This window comes from Podarcis liolepis (genome assembly GCF_965112155.1).
Source record: "Podarcis liolepis genome assembly, chromosome: 6".
NCBI classification, from domain to species: domain Eukaryota; kingdom Metazoa; phylum Chordata; class Lepidosauria; order Squamata; family Lacertidae; genus Podarcis; species Podarcis liolepis.
The window spans coordinates 56,277,810-56,294,625 of record NC_139559.1 but is presented as its reverse complement, the minus strand read 5'-3'; the positions used below and the strand labels follow the sequence as shown (position 1 = coordinate 56,294,625).

At 41.1% G+C, this 16,816-nt stretch overlaps 2 protein-coding genes across 8 annotated transcripts in view; both read left to right on the top strand.

The window, feature by feature from the left end:
• RAB3B (RAB3B, member RAS oncogene family) overlaps positions 1-9,561 on the top strand; it is a 52,500-nt gene extending 42,939 nt beyond the window's left edge. For 5 of the 6 annotated variants that reach the window (XM_083509755.1, XM_083509756.1, XM_083509753.1 and 2 more), the window contains exons 4-5: positions 4,685-4,809; positions 7,651-9,561. In XM_083509755.1, coding sequence (XP_083365881.1) covers positions 4,685-4,809; positions 7,651-7,841 — 316 coding nt within the window. In that variant the 3' untranslated portion in view covers positions 7,842-9,561. The remainder of the gene's footprint in view (positions 1-4,684; positions 4,810-7,650) is intronic. The other variant, XR_014527624.1, reaches the window with a different exon arrangement.
• Positions 9,562-11,332: 1,771 nt separating this feature from the next.
• The window catches only part of NRDC (nardilysin convertase), a 29,120-nt gene continuing 23,636 nt past the window's right edge, over positions 11,333-16,816 (top strand). Inside the window, exons 1-4 of one of the 2 annotated variants that reach the window (XM_083509524.1) lie at positions 11,333-12,015; positions 14,762-15,029; positions 15,581-15,662; positions 16,030-16,183. In XM_083509524.1, coding sequence (XP_083365650.1) covers positions 11,558-12,015; positions 14,762-15,029; positions 15,581-15,662; positions 16,030-16,183 — 962 coding nt within the window. In that variant the 5' untranslated portion in view covers positions 11,333-11,557. The remainder of the gene's footprint in view (positions 12,016-14,761; positions 15,030-15,580; positions 15,663-16,029; positions 16,184-16,816) is intronic. The other variant, XR_014527608.1, reaches the window with a different exon arrangement.

Sequence of the window (16,816 nt, the reverse complement as noted above, 5' to 3'; positions counted from 1 at the left end):
CAGAGAAATAAAACAGCAGCTGATGGCAAGGGAAGGGAAGGGAAGGTTCTGAGCTGAGAAAAGAGACTGAAAAGGCACTGGAAAGAAATGGAGAGTCAATGCATAATGTTATAAGGTTTGGGGGTCAGAGTCTGGGTGCAAGATACCCATAAATCCTGGTATTAGTAAAAGTTAAAATTAATCAAGGTTTGATTAAACTGAGCTAAACACTGAAACCGCTGGATTTGGTTTATGCTAAAGAGCTAAGCCAGCTCAGCAGAGCTAGATAGGCTCCCAGCCCAACCTTTGAGTATCAGAGCTTTATAGTTCTTCCCATAGTCAGCAATGAAGGCTGCTTATACTGTTTAGGTGCCTTCAGTGTTGTTCTCCCAGGTTATCGCTGTTTTTACTTGCTCTTTCCCATCCGTTTTGCACTGGTGAAGCAGGAAAGAGAGCTTAATCATGAAGTGATTTCTTTGGACTGGGCAGCAGTCATTCATTCAGTTCCATACTGAATGAGCCTACCCAAGGTATACAGAAGGGGAGGATGAATTGCAGTTTTCAAATCAAAAGACATACACGTGTGTGAGGAATTCAAAACTTGTGAGGTTCTATCAGTTTGGATGCCATTTTTAGGTCGTTCCCACAGCAGCCATTCAAGGGGAACGTAGCCATTCATTCATTCATTCATTCATTCAGTTCTTAAAGATCAGACATGGTAAGGAAGCAATCCTAAGGAACCTCAGGTGCTGGCCGATGAGCCACAATACAGTGGTGCCTCGCAAGACGAAATTAATTCGTTCCGCAAGTTTTGCCTTCTAGCGAATTTTTCGTCTTGCGAAGCACGGTTTTAACGGTTTAACAAAGACGCAAGGCGTTTTCGTCTTGCGAAGCAAGCCCATAGGGAAATTCGTCTTGTGAGGCAAATCGCAAACGGAAAAACCTTTCGTCTAGCGAGTTTTTTGTCTTGCGAGGCATTCGTCTTGCGAGGTACCACTGTATGCAGTGGAGGTGCCACTTCACATGGAGAGACAGGTCTGTTGATAGGTTGGCATTTTGCCCCAGAGCCTCTCCCCATCCCCCACCCCACTGCCAGCATGGCATCAGAATGTTTGTGGGCATAGATGTACTTGCCCATTATAGAACCCGAAGAGAATGTGGGCATTGGTGTTCCTGCCCATGATAGAACCCGAAGAGCATTCTGGAGGCAAGCCAGTGGTGGTCTTGAATCTGTAGGATCCTAACCCCCTCATTTCTTCTATAGGCTTATGGCAGGGGGAGGGGAACACACCACAAATATTTGATTTTAATGACACTTTGCAGATTGCTGAAAGTGCGAAGATGATCTTAGCATTCTGGTTTGAAAACTATCACAGCTGGCTCTTTTTAGATTAGCTGCCACAAATTCCGTTCCGCAGCGGAGTTTATTTAAGGTAAGCTTTGCCATCCATCACAGAGCATCCTGCCTTGTGAATATTCATGGACTGACTGACTGACATTGCTTTTGGTATGAGAGGCATGACGTGGGCTGTCCAGAAGTAATTAAACATTGTCAGGAATTAATCGGAAGGTGGAGGTTGCTTCTGAATCAGAAATCAGGCTCCACAGGCATAATCCATCAGCAGTCTTACTGGTGCAAGCTTTGTTGAAATAAATGGGAACAGGGAGATCCAGGGGGATAGGGTTGCCATATTTCAAACAGTGAAGATTTGTTGAGCTTTTTAAAGCAAAATTGCAAATAAATAAATAAATGCTATTTTTTGGGGGGGGGGGACACAGCAAAAACGGCACTGCCAACATCTCCCTACAGGGGATATGCTGAGTGGATTGAGCTCCATATCACTGAGAGGGATGTATCCAAGAATAACATTAAATACTATTGAGGAAATGTGTGCATTATGTGTTCAGAGACCACTGCTTATAGCAGTAAGCAGCATCTACCTAAACTAAAGATTCAGGACAGACAAAAGTTCATAATGAAACTTTGACATTCGCTCCTACAAGATGTAGTGATGACCACAAACCTGGATGGCTTTAAAAGAGGATAAAGCTATTTCATGCAGAACAGGCATAGGCAAACTCAGTCCTCCAGATGTTTTGGGACTACAACTCCCATTGAATTGAAATACTTTATTGTCACTTGTACAACTTGTATACAGTGAGATTACACGAGCATCCCCCCCCCCCACTCAGCTTTCTTAGTCTTGGTTCCCCTCGTTTACTGACATCCACCCACCAAACCCGAAAGTCAGTTGCCCTGTTGTTATCTTTTCATTCAGCAGCCTAACAGCCCACGGATAGAAGCTGTTCTTTACCCTGTTGGTGCGACTAATCATGCTTCTATATCTTCTGCCTGAGGGCAGGAGGTCAAGAAAGTGCTGGCCAGGGTGTGAATCATCCCTGAGAATTTCCCTCACTCTCCTGAGGCAACATTCGTCCGCTATTTCATCCAGCGGATTCACGGGACAGCCCATAATATCTTGTGCTGTATTCACCACCCTCTGTAGGCACTTCCTATCAGTTGATGTCAAACCAGCATACTACACCGTGATGCAGTATGAAAGGACACTTTCTATTGTGGTCAGGGATGATGGGAGTTGTAGTCCCAAAACATCTGGAGAGCCGAGTTTGCCTATGCTTGATGTAGAAGAAATAAGGCTATTGATGGCTACTAACCATGGTGGCTAGTTTCTGCCTCCGCTGTCAGAAATGATATACCTCTGTATCCTAGTTGCTGGATATCACAAGTGGGAGAGCACTGAAGATAGGATATTGCCCTCATGGCCTGATTGTGGGTTTCTCATAACCATCCATTTGAACACTGTGAGTACAGGATTCCTGGACCACATGAGCTCTTCTGACGTTTTTATGTTCTTAAGATGAAAGGAACATTTTTGACCATATGTTTAGGTATGACTACAACAACTCAAGATTCCTCCAAACTGTGATAGAATATTCCACTGTAATGCAATATATTAGAATTATATTGTTGTTGTTTAGTCGTTTAGTCGTGTCCGACTCTTCGTGACCCCATGGACCAGAGCACGCCAGGCATTCCTGTCTTCCACTGCCTCCCGCAGTTTGGTCAAACTCAAGCTGGTAGCTTCAAGAACACTATCCAACCATCTTGTCCTCTGTCATCCCCTTGTCCTTGTGCCCTCCATCTTTCCCAACATCAGGGTCTTTTCCAGGGAGTCTTCTCTTCTCATGAGGAATTATAGAATTATATATATATGGTTAATTGATAGCAATGAATTTGGGATGAAGATGATTCATCAATTTTATATCTCTTAGCTCCCCCTGCTGGATTTCGGATGCTTTGGTTTGTTTCTTTGGCCACAGATGCATTCCAAAGCCAAAACTGTGCTGAGAGGTGCTGCATTTCTATTTAAATTATAGCAATTTCTTTCTAAATTTGAATTGATACATATAAATTAGCACAGACAAATGTCATTCAAATATTTGTCTTTTGCAGTCTCTTTTGGTGATAAGATTCCTCTCTTTTTTTGGAGATGCATATGTAACCACCCTAAAATTATGTAGAAATGTTGTTAAATTATTAACATTTTTAATTGATTAATCTTCAGATTAGTTAGTTAATTAAAGATATCCACAAGATACCAAAAACTAGCGGAAATTAACAGCTTCAAAAATAAACAAGTGAGCCATTAATTTGGAACTTCAACTAAAAATTGAGTTGGTTAATATACTAAACAAAATTGCCAGAGCAATTCTAACCATCCTATTGAATTCAATAGGGCTTCTTCCCAGGTAAGTGGGGTTAGGATTGCAACCTAATGAAAGCTTATGATTGTTTTAAAAAGGTGCAGCTTCAAGATATTTTCATACAACCTAGGACAAATCCTTGAAACTGGTCTAGAAAGCACTGATGCTACTGTGACTGACCTATAAACTCCAAATTCCCAGAAACACAAGTTAAAATGAATGGGATCAATAAGTAGTCACTGGCAAGCTAAAATGCATTTGTTTGCGCATGTGTGAACAAAACATGGAATATTAGGCACATCTGGGAGCTCTGATCTAGTTTCAGCTGAAGAGGGACAGCACCATACTTTGAAAAATCTTACAAGAAAAGCTGAACATCTGAGTTCAATATACAGGCTACTTTTGTTAATAATTATAAGCTTTCCTAACTAAACCTTCAGGTGCAGAACTGGAACTGGCAGAAGTGAGCAGCTCAGCTGAAGGCTGAGTATATCTTTTTTCAAAGCACACTTTTCCATATTATATTCCTCAAAACAGGGATCAGCAAACACACCAGTGGTGTGCTATGAAATTTTTCATAGGGGAACAGTTAGGATCAGAGGCACCAGCTTGCGAGGGCCATGGAGGGGGGGGGTGTCACACACACGAGCCTCTGGCCCTAAGCCCAGCAGAAGTTTCCCAGGCTTTGGGAAGGAGGCACCAGGCTTTAATACTTTAATTTAGCGAGATCATTGAAGGGACCAGCATAGTCCCCCTGGTCCACTGACTGCACACCACTGAAATGCACAAAGGTTTTGGCTAAAAAATTTCATTGAAATTCCTAAACTGGGACGATTGCATTGCTTTTGCAAAATCAACAATATGTTAACTGTCAATATTGTCTTTGTGTTTTGTCATTTGGGAGTAGAAGTTTAGTGCATTCACACTGTGACACATTATTGGCTACTACTCTCACCGCAAATCCTTTCTTCTCCCACAGGGCTACTCAAATAAAGACCTACTCCTGGGATAATGCCCAAGTCATTCTGGTTGGAAACAAATGTGACATGGAGGATGAGAGAATCGTTCCTTTTGAAAAGGGAAAACATCTGGCTGATCAGTTGGGTACATGTTAACATTTTACTTTTTTTGATCCCTTCTCCCTCCAGTTATAAGCAGGGATGGGGAACCAATGGCCCTCCAGATGTTGTTGGATTCCAACTCCCATTAGCCCCAGCCAGCATGACCAATGGTCAAGGATGATGGAAGTTGTAGTCCAGTATCATCTTGAGGGCTAGATTCCATATCCCTTAGTTGCATCCTAATTGCAGCCTCATCTACTTTCTCAGATAATTGGGTTATAATATTTATTTATTATTTATGCAATTTTATTTTTTTATTAAATGAGTGTAACACCGTTTACCTCAAGATCCCAGGGTGGTTAACAGCATAAAAATACAGAATAAAAACACAAAATACAGGATAAAAACAAGAAGAACAAAATAATCCAATAACCCCCCCTCCCACAAAAACATTTAAAGGGACAGAGACTGTTAATAAGCCCATTGACCATTCCTCTCTGTTTAGCCTACTGTCTCAGTTGCAGTGAAAGATGTTGAACTACAATCCAACTGCAGGTCTAATGGGCTTCTCTTATGTGGAATGGGGAGGGGCACCATCTTGCCTTTTGCCTCAGCCAGTAAAATGTCTTGGTCCAAACCTGCCTGCAACCCAAGTGAACTGAGTTGAACTGTAAGCTGAACGTCCCATTTGGTCACGGCTGAACTTTTTGCTTCCTATCTTTTTTCCTTTGGGCACGTATCGGTATGTCACTATTGTTGAGTTCTGTTAGCTGGATGTTTGCTCCGATTCCTGTGTGACTTGCTGTCTGTATATGTGTGAGTGTGCAGGAGAAGTGAGTTTTGTCAGTATTCCTAGGGAGTGAAGCGCGCAGAATGAGTTTTTTTAAAAAAATACTGTGTTTTCTGGCTTTCAAGTGTCATGGCTGAGTGATGGAGACTTAATGGCTGTTTTGAGATATGTCTTTGGGAGTGATGGCATCATGAGAGACTGTGAGTGTGTGAAAGAGAGAATGAAATAAACTGTGGGATATGAATGTTTGTGGGTGTTATGAGTGATGTGTGACTTCATGCCCTATTATTTATACTCTCAGTGTTGTCAAGAGAGTGGCTGAACAAGGGTCAACCAGAGAGCCTTATGGCTCAGTGAGAGAGCCTCCACAGTCTTAGCCTGACACTCTAATTACTGGGTGCTTTCAGACCGAGGTATAATGTTGCAGAGCTTTCATTTATATACCACAAACAGGTCATGGGCAAGAGGCTTTTTAATGGATTGTATTTTCAGTGAAAATGATGAATCTGGATTCAGTTGAGGTGGGCAAGGTTGGCATTTTGTGTAGGCACTGTGAAAAACCTGTATGAATGACCAGTACCAATACTAATATAAAAACCTGTCTGGAAGCATCATTTATCTTTCTGCTGCTACTATTTGCAGCAGATGCACAGCTTTGTTTGTCAAATAGTTGGGAGCACTGGGAGCTGTTCTGAGCTTCACAGCAGTGAGGATTAGAGGTACCCAGGCATGCATAAAATATAATTTTCCTCATTTAGCTTTTCATTGGTTGGTGTGTTAACACTGATTGTTCATTTCAAACAACTGGTCTGATGAAGCAGCCCTGTTAATAACCTTATGAAAATATTTCAGCTAAGTCATTCCATTTTCCATTCTTAGTAGTTGACATACGAATCAGCACGACATTCAACATTCAAATTACTATGACAGTTAACACTGCTCATAATTTCTCAGCAGCGTATTTTGTTCTGCCTCTTCCTTATATACCTTCTCAGATTTTTTTAGAACATCAAGAAGTATATCAAACACCAGATTAAGAGCATTCCAAACTGCTAACATTTGCTTTTTTGTAAGAAGAGTTATCAGTGTGTTTATGGAAATTCCTTAATTCCTAATTTTATTCAAACCTCTCATGTTGAACCCAGTTCTCAACTCCCAAATCTTCACCTCTGACAACATGGTTAAAAACAAAGGACCACAATAAAACTTTATTCCTAATTTTAGCTGGTTCCTGTCTATGACTTTATGATTACCAAGCTGATATTATCTACTACTCTGCTGCTACCTGCATCCAGACATTATAAGACAGCAATATTTTAAAAGTGTTTTGTAACTTTGAATATTGTTAGTAGTAGTTGTAGGCTTTTTCTTCGTGGGCTTCAATGCCTGATTTAAGATTTGTTTATTTTAATATGTGAATAGAGCTATGTATTTAATATTTGATGTGTTAAAATTATAAAATATGTTTAAAAAAAATGGGGCAAGGAAAAAATGCAATAGAATAGAAAAGAATAAAAACAAACCCACCCCAAAAGACTATACAAATACAACACACATCAACTAAATCAGTCCACCTAACCTGAGGACCATTTACATACCCAATGCTTTATAATAATAATAATAATAATAATAATAATAATAATAATAATAATAATAAAGCCCCTTTACAGCTGCGCTACACTTAGGGCTTTTTCCAGCCGAAACTCACTGGAACTCAGTTCCGGCACCTCTCAGGTGGGTGCCATTGCCATTCTAAGAATGAGGGTGGTGTTCATGGAGAGTTCCGGCACTTCTTTTTCTAGAAAAAGAACACTGGCTACACTCATATGGTGCAAGATCTTTTTGAACTTTAACTGATTTTATTTATTTTATAGACCATAAGCTAGAGATTTATGCAGCATCACTTTTCATAAAACCTCCTTATCTATTCTGAACTTAGACACCTGGTGTGTGTGTTTTTTTAAAAAACAAACAAACTAAAATGAACTGTTTAATATGTCCAACAGAAAATTTAAAGCCAGTTTTACATGAGAAGCAGTTTTGGGATAAGCAGATATTGATTTGTGTACTTTTTAAAAAAAAAACAAAAAACAGGGTTCGATTATTTTGAAGCTAGCGCCAAGGAGAATGTCAACGTGAGACAGGTCTTTGAGCGCCTGGTGGACATCATCTGTGAAAAGATGTCGGAGAGCATGGATTCGGAAGCTTCTAGGACAACTACTGCCGGGAAGAACGTGCATCTCACATACAGCCCCCCTCCACTGCAGCAGAATTGCTCCTGTTAATGCCTCAAAATCTCTAAGAAAGTTGTTGTTGCAGGATAGGGGGCAGGAACAGTAGAGCTTTTAAAAGAGATGTTTCAGTGCTGGTGGAGCTGGATATGTTTGTCTGATGTTTTGCAAAGTCTCTTTATATATTTTATACAAAAACAGTGCAAGTGCAGCTAGTGTTCCAGTGAAAAGTTATGCTACGATTTAAGTAGTTTATATAGCCCGTCACATATTTCTGTGTGGTTCTCAATGTTACCATTGTTTTGCCACCAGTCAGGTAATTCTGACTCAGACACACTTTATTAGCGTCTGCTAGCTAGAGGCCACTGTTAACTATGGCCCAAAAAATTAATTAAAAAAAGAAACGACAGCAGTTTGAACTATCTCACAAAAAGATCTTCAGAAGGGAGAGGCAATATTGTTCTTTGTGTAATTAACTGGTATCTTTGCTTAATAAGAGTTGCACAGGAAAAGCTGTAGCTCAGTGGTAGAGCATGCAGAAGGTCCTAGACTCAGTCATTTAAACCAAGTAGGTAGCCGTGGTGGTCTGCCATAGTCTAAACAAAATAAAAAAATTCCTTCCAGTAGCACCTTAGAGACCAGCTAAGTTAGTTATTGGTATGAGCTTTCTTGTGCATGCATCTGAAGAAGTGTGCATGCACACGAAAGCTTATACCAATAACTAACTTAGCTGGTCTCTAAGGTGCTACTGGAAGGAATTTTTTTTATTTTGTTTCATTTGAGCCAGTTATTTTCATTGAGGCAAAAACCACCAAGCTCAGTCACTCCGTACCACAGTAGCCACACCATTCACATGAGCATGTGTCAAAAGGAAAGGGTGGAACTTTAGAGGGGCATATTGCCAGAAACACTGGGAACAAGTCGTTAGGGGTATTTATCCTATAAAGCAGCATTTAAAAAGCCTTGGTATGTGCATGGAATTCTGGACATGGTTTCAATTAGACTGCAAGTACGACAGTGATAAACATCCAAGGCCATTCAATGGGTTTATGGCTTAATTGCTCTACAGATAAATATTCAGACTGTTTAACTATTTTTGCACTTGTGGAAGTACATTAGTTCCCAAGAAAAGAAAAGACGTATGTAACTGGGAAAAGATTGAAATAAAGAATTCTGTGGCACTTTAAGGACTAACAAATTTTGTATAGCAATTAGCTTTTGTGAAATAAATTTCACTTAATCAGAATATATCATTTAGGACCATTCCTATACTATTTAATATATTAAAAATCATAAACGGCATGTATTACATGTGCACATAGAAACTACTGAAAATGACAAAGGCTACTAAAAATGACACACTTTTAACTTTTCCTGCCAATATCCTCTACCTTCACTGAGGTCGGCTAAGCTCAGGAAGCAATTCTTTGTAATTGCAGGATCAGGCATTTGAAAGTTGCCCTTGACAATCTTGCAGCTACCTTAAGACTGCAATCCCACATAACTCAATGGAACATACTTCTGAGTAGACTTATAAGATTGCACTGTTAATGTTCACACACAAACTCCACTTTGTCATAGTAGGAATATGAACTGTGATAGTAAGTCAAAATATGTTTAGTAGAGAGTTTGAATTTGTATTAATTGTAATGAGAAAGTTCTATTTTCTTGCACATTTGTGATTTGGTGTTTAGCAGGCACTTCCTGTGTAGTGTTTGAATGTACATGTTCCTAATTATGAAATCATGACAAAATAAAGCTGTTATTTAGTCACTGTGATCTGATTTGAGTATTAATTTACATTGCTAATAGACATAAATAGCTCGTCTAGTTTTTCAGTTGTATCACTGTGAAACCCCATGGTTATAATGCTTATCAAGAACTTTTATTATTAGTGTTGTTGTTGATAGGCAGACTAAGCAAGGTTATAAAAATAATGCTACATATTATTACCATTTGAACATTAGATTGTTCAAATTACTTCACATACATTGCATCAATAATTGTGCCTTCAGTTCTGTAACATAGGTCGATACTATTTCATCCACATAGGCTGCTGAGCTACTTTCCAGATAATATAACCTGGGCCCACTTTTAATTATACTCAGGGCTTTTTTTCAGCTGGAACTCAACAGAACTCAGTTCCAGCACCTCTCAGGTGGGCACCATTGCCATTCTAAGAGAACAAAGGTGTCCATGGTGAGTTCCGGCACCTATTTTTTCTAGAAAAATAGCACTGATTCAGTTAATTTGTGGGGGGGTGGGGTGGCTAACTTGTGATACTTCAGATATTGTTGGACTTCAACTTCCACCATCCCCAACATTGGCCATGTTTACAGGGGCTGATGGAACTTTGAGTGTAACAGCAGTGAAATATAAGGACAATTAATGATACAAAGAAAAGTATGTAATGTCTGAATCAAATAATTTATTATTACATTTATATGCCATCATTCCTCTAAGGAACTCAAGGTGGCATTTATGGTTCTCCCCTATTTTATCATTGCAAATCATGTGACCCAGGTTAGACTGCACCTGTCCCAAAATCAGTCTGGCTCCAGATTTGATTAGCTGCTGAAATAGTTTACTGCAGTTTCTTTTTCACAAGTACAATATCCGAATTACATATGTACCATAGCAAACGGTTCACAATGGAAAGGAGGGTTGGGTGTTCAGTCCTGGCTATCCAATGAAATGTTGGTAAGTCCAGTGTAACAGAGGATAACCCACTGCAAACAATTCTAGCATGGTGCGGGAAACCAGCTTCCTATCCCCAACCTACGTAAGCCTGGCTACTTGCAACTCCTGTGAAATGGGATTGTCTAGTTTTCCATTCTACCCACTATTCAGTGTCCGAGATACAGCTAGTCATTTGTAGATTAGGAGGGCAGCTTCGAGTGTTTTAGGAAGACCAACAATGTTGTATAATAGGTTAGTTAAAGGTTGTAGAAGTGGTGCAGGCACGTAAATCAAACTGTAGTGACTGCAAGTATCACCAATGTTAATCTTGGAGATCGAAAGGTGGATCGCTCGGACAGACTTCAAATTTACAGTATCTATTTTGTTTTTTACTACAACACCAAGATCCACCAACCAGAGCAACGGGGCAACTCGAAAATGCAAACTACAACACCACAGTCTTCCATAGTTTGCATGCCAAAAACCTTTAGAACATAAAAGGAACAAAGTTGCAAAAGACAAAAAGAGAAACAGCAGACACAATCATTTTTACTTCCAAGCCAAACAGATACATATAGATGTATGTGTGTATATATAGAGAGAGAGAGAGAGAAAAGAAAAAAAAGAAAAAAACCCCTTAAACCACTTTCAAACCTACTCTTCCAGCAACCAAGTTCACTACACTGTCATTTAGCTCCAAGCAGCTCAATTTCTGCACTTTATATATCCCCAGTTCAAGGAAGCGCAGAAAGGTTCCCAGACGTCCTAAGCGTAATAGCTCTCCCTCATTCGCTGTCACAGATTATTGGCTCCTCTCTACGAGTGAGAGCTTGCTGAACCAATCGAGATGTACTCGTCTTTAGAAAGACGTTTATAAGGCAAACCTCAAAACTCAGTTTTGAAGGAAGCAGGGGTGAGATAAGCCTACTACTCCATCCTACAATACCTTATTCCCCTTCCCCGACTCTCCGTCTCCCCTCCATTCCTAACGCTAATGGTTTGCCCCATTCCCACCTCCTCAGGCTCCCGGCAGCCTGTTAGAATCAAGTGATGCCGGTAGAAGCTTGGATTTGCGGGCGTCCGGCGCGTGGATGCCGAGCCGGGCCCTGATTGGGCGACTTCGGTGGCTTCCGGTCCTGAGCACCGGCCTGCGGCTGAGGGCTGGAGCTGCTGGGCCGGAGCTGGGCCCGCCGTGGATGCTGAGGGCGGGAGCCGCCTGGCCGCGCGGGACCTCGGTGGCGAGCCACCTTCGAGCAGGACCAGCCCTCCGCAGCCGCGCCGGCAACCCTCAAGCCAAGCCCCGAGGGATCCTCAGCGGGCCTCGCTCTCCCTCAGTCATGCCTGGCCGGGCCAAGGCCTCGCTGGGTGGCGGCTCCGAGCAGCCTGAGGACTTGGAGAGCAGTCGCGGGGCCAAGGCCGGCACAGCCCAAGAGGAGCCTGAGGCGGAAGCGGGAGGCGAAGGAGACAAGGCCGCGGGCGCCAGCGAGCCCAGCCCCAACGTGGGGGATCCCGAGATCGTCAAGTCCCCCAGCGATCCCAAGCAGTACAGGTGGGCGCGGGGAGGAGGAAAGGGGAGGGCGAAGGCGTAAGGATGGGGAAGAGCCTCTCAGGTGCGTCAAGCGTAGCGTAAATGAACTACACGAGACATTTCTTGTGCCGGTCAGCACCGTAGTTCCCCTCCTTTTATCCTGATCGGCCGCCAGAGGATTGGTGGTTGGGGAGGTTGGGTAAAACAATCCCGGGGAGAAGGGATGTCGCTTTCCGGCGTAGTAGGCCCGGTTATCAGAGACAGGGGCATAGCTGTCAACTTTCAGATTTGAAAATAAGGGATCAGCAGCCTTGAAAATAAGGGATCAGTAGCCTCACCTGTCCCAGGGACAGTCTATGGGATAGCTAACAATCCGGGATAGCAGCGGGAAACGGCGCTGGAATAAGGGAATTTCCCACAAAAAATGAGATGGTTGACAGCTATGGGCAGGGGAAATATATTCATGTTTCTTTTAAAAGTCATGCAAGCCACAGGCCATTGCATTATGTGCTATAGAAGATGCTACTGGCCGCTAGCTTAGATACATTTAAAAGGCGAAGTTGGCGGAGACATATCCCGCGTGACTCTATTGGGTGGCTCTTAGCCAGGATGGCAACATGAAACTTCCATGTTCAGAACATAGCTGTCAACTTTTCCCTTTTCTTGCGAGGAATCCTATTTGGAATAAGGGAATTTCCCTTAAAAAAGAGAAACCTTGACAGCTATGGTTCAGAAGCAGTTTATCACTGAGTACCAAATGGTGTGACATTCCCAAAGGCATGTGGTTAGCCACTGTTCTGGATTAGGCGGACTTCACTGTGATCCCACGGGGTTCCTACGTACTCTGTATTCGTAAAATAGCTTGCCACCTTTGTCAGCTCAATTCCAGCAGGTGCTCTTTGGTGGAGAGCCAGTGTTAGATGAGATAATTAGATCGGACCAGTTACAGGTGGGTAGCTGTGTTGGTCTGCAGTAGTTGAAACAAGACTTAGGGTCAGTTCCCTACTCAGGCATTAAATTCACTCAGTGAGTTTAGACAAGTCATACTCATGGTCATTTTGAGAACAAAATGGGATAAGGCACATATGTGGTGGTCATTGTAACCAGTAACTTCCTGTGAGATTACCCACTCTTTCCCCATTTGTGTTAGCAGTATGTTGTGTTCCACTTCTCAACTTACAGAAAGAGGACTTTCATAAGGACTTTTGTTTCTTACATATTTGTTGCCTCTAGCAACTAATCTTTAGTCATAGTCTTGAGATTTTATCTGGATCTGCTGGTAAAATAGAACTGAGAAGAAAGTTTTGAGTTACTGGGGAACAACAGCAGGAGAGGGTTGTTGTCCTCTAGTCCTGCTTGTGGGGGTTAAAGTAAAAAAAAATATTGCATATGTATTACAAACATGGAATTTTATCCCAACCATTAAATGTAAAACTGCACTCTTGTAAATATATAAATATATAAATACCAAGTGCCTGTTAAAAACATAAACATTAGTGTACTTTAATAATAAAGGTAAAGGTAAAAGGACCCCCGATCATTGGGTCCAGTTGTGACCGACTGGGGTGCGGTGCTCATCTCGCTTTATTGGCTGAGGGAGCCGGCATACAGCTTCCGGGTCATGTGGCCAGCATGACTAAGCTGCTTCTGGTGAACCAGAGCAGCGCACGGAAACACCATTTACCTTCCCGCCAGAGTGGTACCTGTTTATCTACTTGCACTTTGACGTGCTTTTGAACTGCTAGGTTGGCAGGAGCAGGGACTGAGCAACGGGAGCTCACCCCGTCGCGGGGATTCGAACCGCCAACCTTCTGATCAGCAAGTCCTAGGCTCTGTGATTTAACCCACAGCGCCACTCACGTCCCTTTAATAATAAATAGGTATAAATTCAGAAGCCAAAACCGAAGGTCAGCTAACCCTTGTGCTGGTTGCAGAAGCCTGCACAAGGCATCCTGCAAGTACAGCAGGGCTATGTGCCTCCCATAGATCCTCTCTAGAGAGTCAGAAGAACTTCCAGAACTGTGCATGAGGGAAGGAAAGAGGAATTTTTTGTTTGGCAACCAGAAATGCTTGCACTGACAGAACACTTATATTAGTGCAATGTTTAATTCCATCCTATGTAATTATACTTGTAAAATGTAAATCTTCACATTGAAATTGCAACTTGAATGTGAGTATAAATGCTACATCTACTTTGTCTTATGGAAAACAACCTGCCGTAGAGATAGAAAAGGTCTAACCTGAATTTCCAGTATTAAATAGAAAGCTGTGATTGACTGCGATTTTGTGTGGATGAATAGAAGAGCATCGCGCTGTAGTTGCATTTCTGTGATGAAAGCTTTATTTTTCTTGCATTGGGGTTTAGAGCGGTAACACTTTTGATTTAAAGCAGAACAATCGGGAAGGATTGTGTGTAACTCTCTCCTTGCTCTTACCACTTTTGCCTGTGCTGAATTGTGAGTGCACAGCTTTGCCCTCATCATTTTTAAGGCACCTCTCCCAGGAAGTGAGAGGAGCATCTCCTAGGAAAGAAGCAGTGGTGCAGCTCACATTCTGAATCCAACCACTTTTAGTCTTGGAGGCTGCTAGTTGGCCATCCATGCAAACAGATGTGACCTACAGGCTGCTGTTGAGCCTTCACCATTCCTCCCCAAAAACCCCAAGTAGAATTTGTTCCTTTTCCATTGTTGTTATGCTGTCTATATCTCTGTAAGGTGCCCTAATGTAGAATACTTCATTAATGATAATATTACCTGTCACTTTGTAGGTACATCAAACTGCAAAATGGCTTATGTGCATTGCTGATTTCGGACTTGAATAACCCAGACGGTAGCCCTTGTGCAGTGTCAGAGGATGAGGATGACTCTGAGGAAGGCACGGATGAAGATGATGATTCTGGAGCAGAAATAGAAGATGACCAAGAGGGATATGATGATGAATGTGGATATGATGAGGATCTTGATGACCCTGACAGTGAATTAGAAGAGCTAGGAGAGAAAGAGGAAACGAGGAAGAGGAATAGCACAGAAAAACAGGTATGGTTTGAATAATGATAACAACTGACCATGAGTGGTTTGGTGCAGAGGACAAAAAAACACATTGCTACTTTTGATATTTTATTCATTTCTGTACTGGAAACTCATATAAAATACATCTACAGGGTGTATAAAATTCCAGCTAAAACCCAAACAATATAACAAATAAATTCCAAAGGAAAACACATTAATGAAAGAGAAGTTCAAAGTGAGTGACAAGAGAGTTTTTTAAAAAACCAATAAATCATTTTCAGAAGATGTCTTGCCATAATATGTTAAGTTGGCAGGTTCACTTCAGAGTTGCAGAAGAGATAGGCTTTTGGCCCTCAGATAAAGAAAGTATTACTTTTGTGTCCGCCTTAAACAGATTCTTAGGTCATCCTCTGCAGTTTTACAATTCAGATTGTTTTCTGTCTTGTATAGAATTGAACAGTGTTTACATCACTTTTCGTGATTCCCTTGCAGAATTGTTTTATAGTGGGCAATTTAGTAATCTTATAAGATAGTCATGTTGTTTTCTTAAAATGCTGTTCTTGTTTTTCTTTTCCCAGTCTGCAGCTGCACTTTGTATAGCTGTTGGCAGTTTCTCTGACCCTGAAGATCTGCCTGGGTTGGCACATTTTCTGGAACACAGTATGTTTTTTGTTGTTCAATGTTACCTTGCTGTGTTTTAGCAAAAATTAAATTTTATAGTTTTGCATCTGTGGAGCTCTTTGACATAAAACCCTGAAAATCAGCAATGTAGGAGTCAGCTGCATTATTTTCCTGCTTGCATATTTGCAAAGTTAGATATGATATGTCCATAGAATAGCAATAGATATCTTAAAACCAGAAGTTGCCCTGCTGATCTAAAAAAAAAAAGTTTGTCAAACGTATGCAACTAGTCTATTTCCATTTGTTTCCCTTTAATACGCCCAAACTTCTTTTTGAACTTGGGGAATTTCAAGTTTTTTCCATTAGAATTAATACCTGTCTCTTTAACTTTCATTTTTCCCCCCAGTGGTTTTTATGGGCAGTGCAAAATACCCAGATGAGAATGGTTTTGATGCATTTTTGAAGAAACATGGAGGCAGTGACAATGCTTCAACAGACTGTGAACGAACAATATTTCAGTTCGATGTACAGAGGAAATATTTCAAGGAGGCTCTTGATAGGTATTTTGATTATTCTGAATAAAAAGCTGGATTTACTGCTTCCTATTTGAGTAGTTGTTGCTGCTGCTGCATTTGATTTTTTTTCCAGTTTTCAAGTAGTTTGAAAACTTTGGATGGTATCCACTAAGTCATACTCAGAGTAGACCCTTAACTGCATAAATTAGGCTGCAATCCTACCAGGGAGTAAGCCCCATTGAATTCAATAGGACTTACTTCTGGATTGCAGTAATGACTAACAAGTCTATTGGTTTCAGTAAGTATGGTCTGACTCTGACCTAGATACTTCCCAAAGGTTGAAATACTTCAGGTAAATATTAGTAAAAAATATGCTTCATTGAAGAATGATATATTTGTAAAGGATGTTAAAAATAAATAGTTCTATGGGGTACAATTACATTGAGTACTGAGACTTTTGTGGATCATTTGCCTTAAGAATTCATTTTTGGCAAGAAATATCATTCACTGCCAACATTGGGTCATAAAATTCAAAAACGAATTCATACCAATCTAGATTTTTATTAGAGCAGATAACCAAGACACACATCAAAGCATAATTTCCATTGGGAATAAAAATGTAACAAATATTTTAAGCCTTTGCTTTAAGAAAGAAAGTTTAACCACAGATGCTAGAAG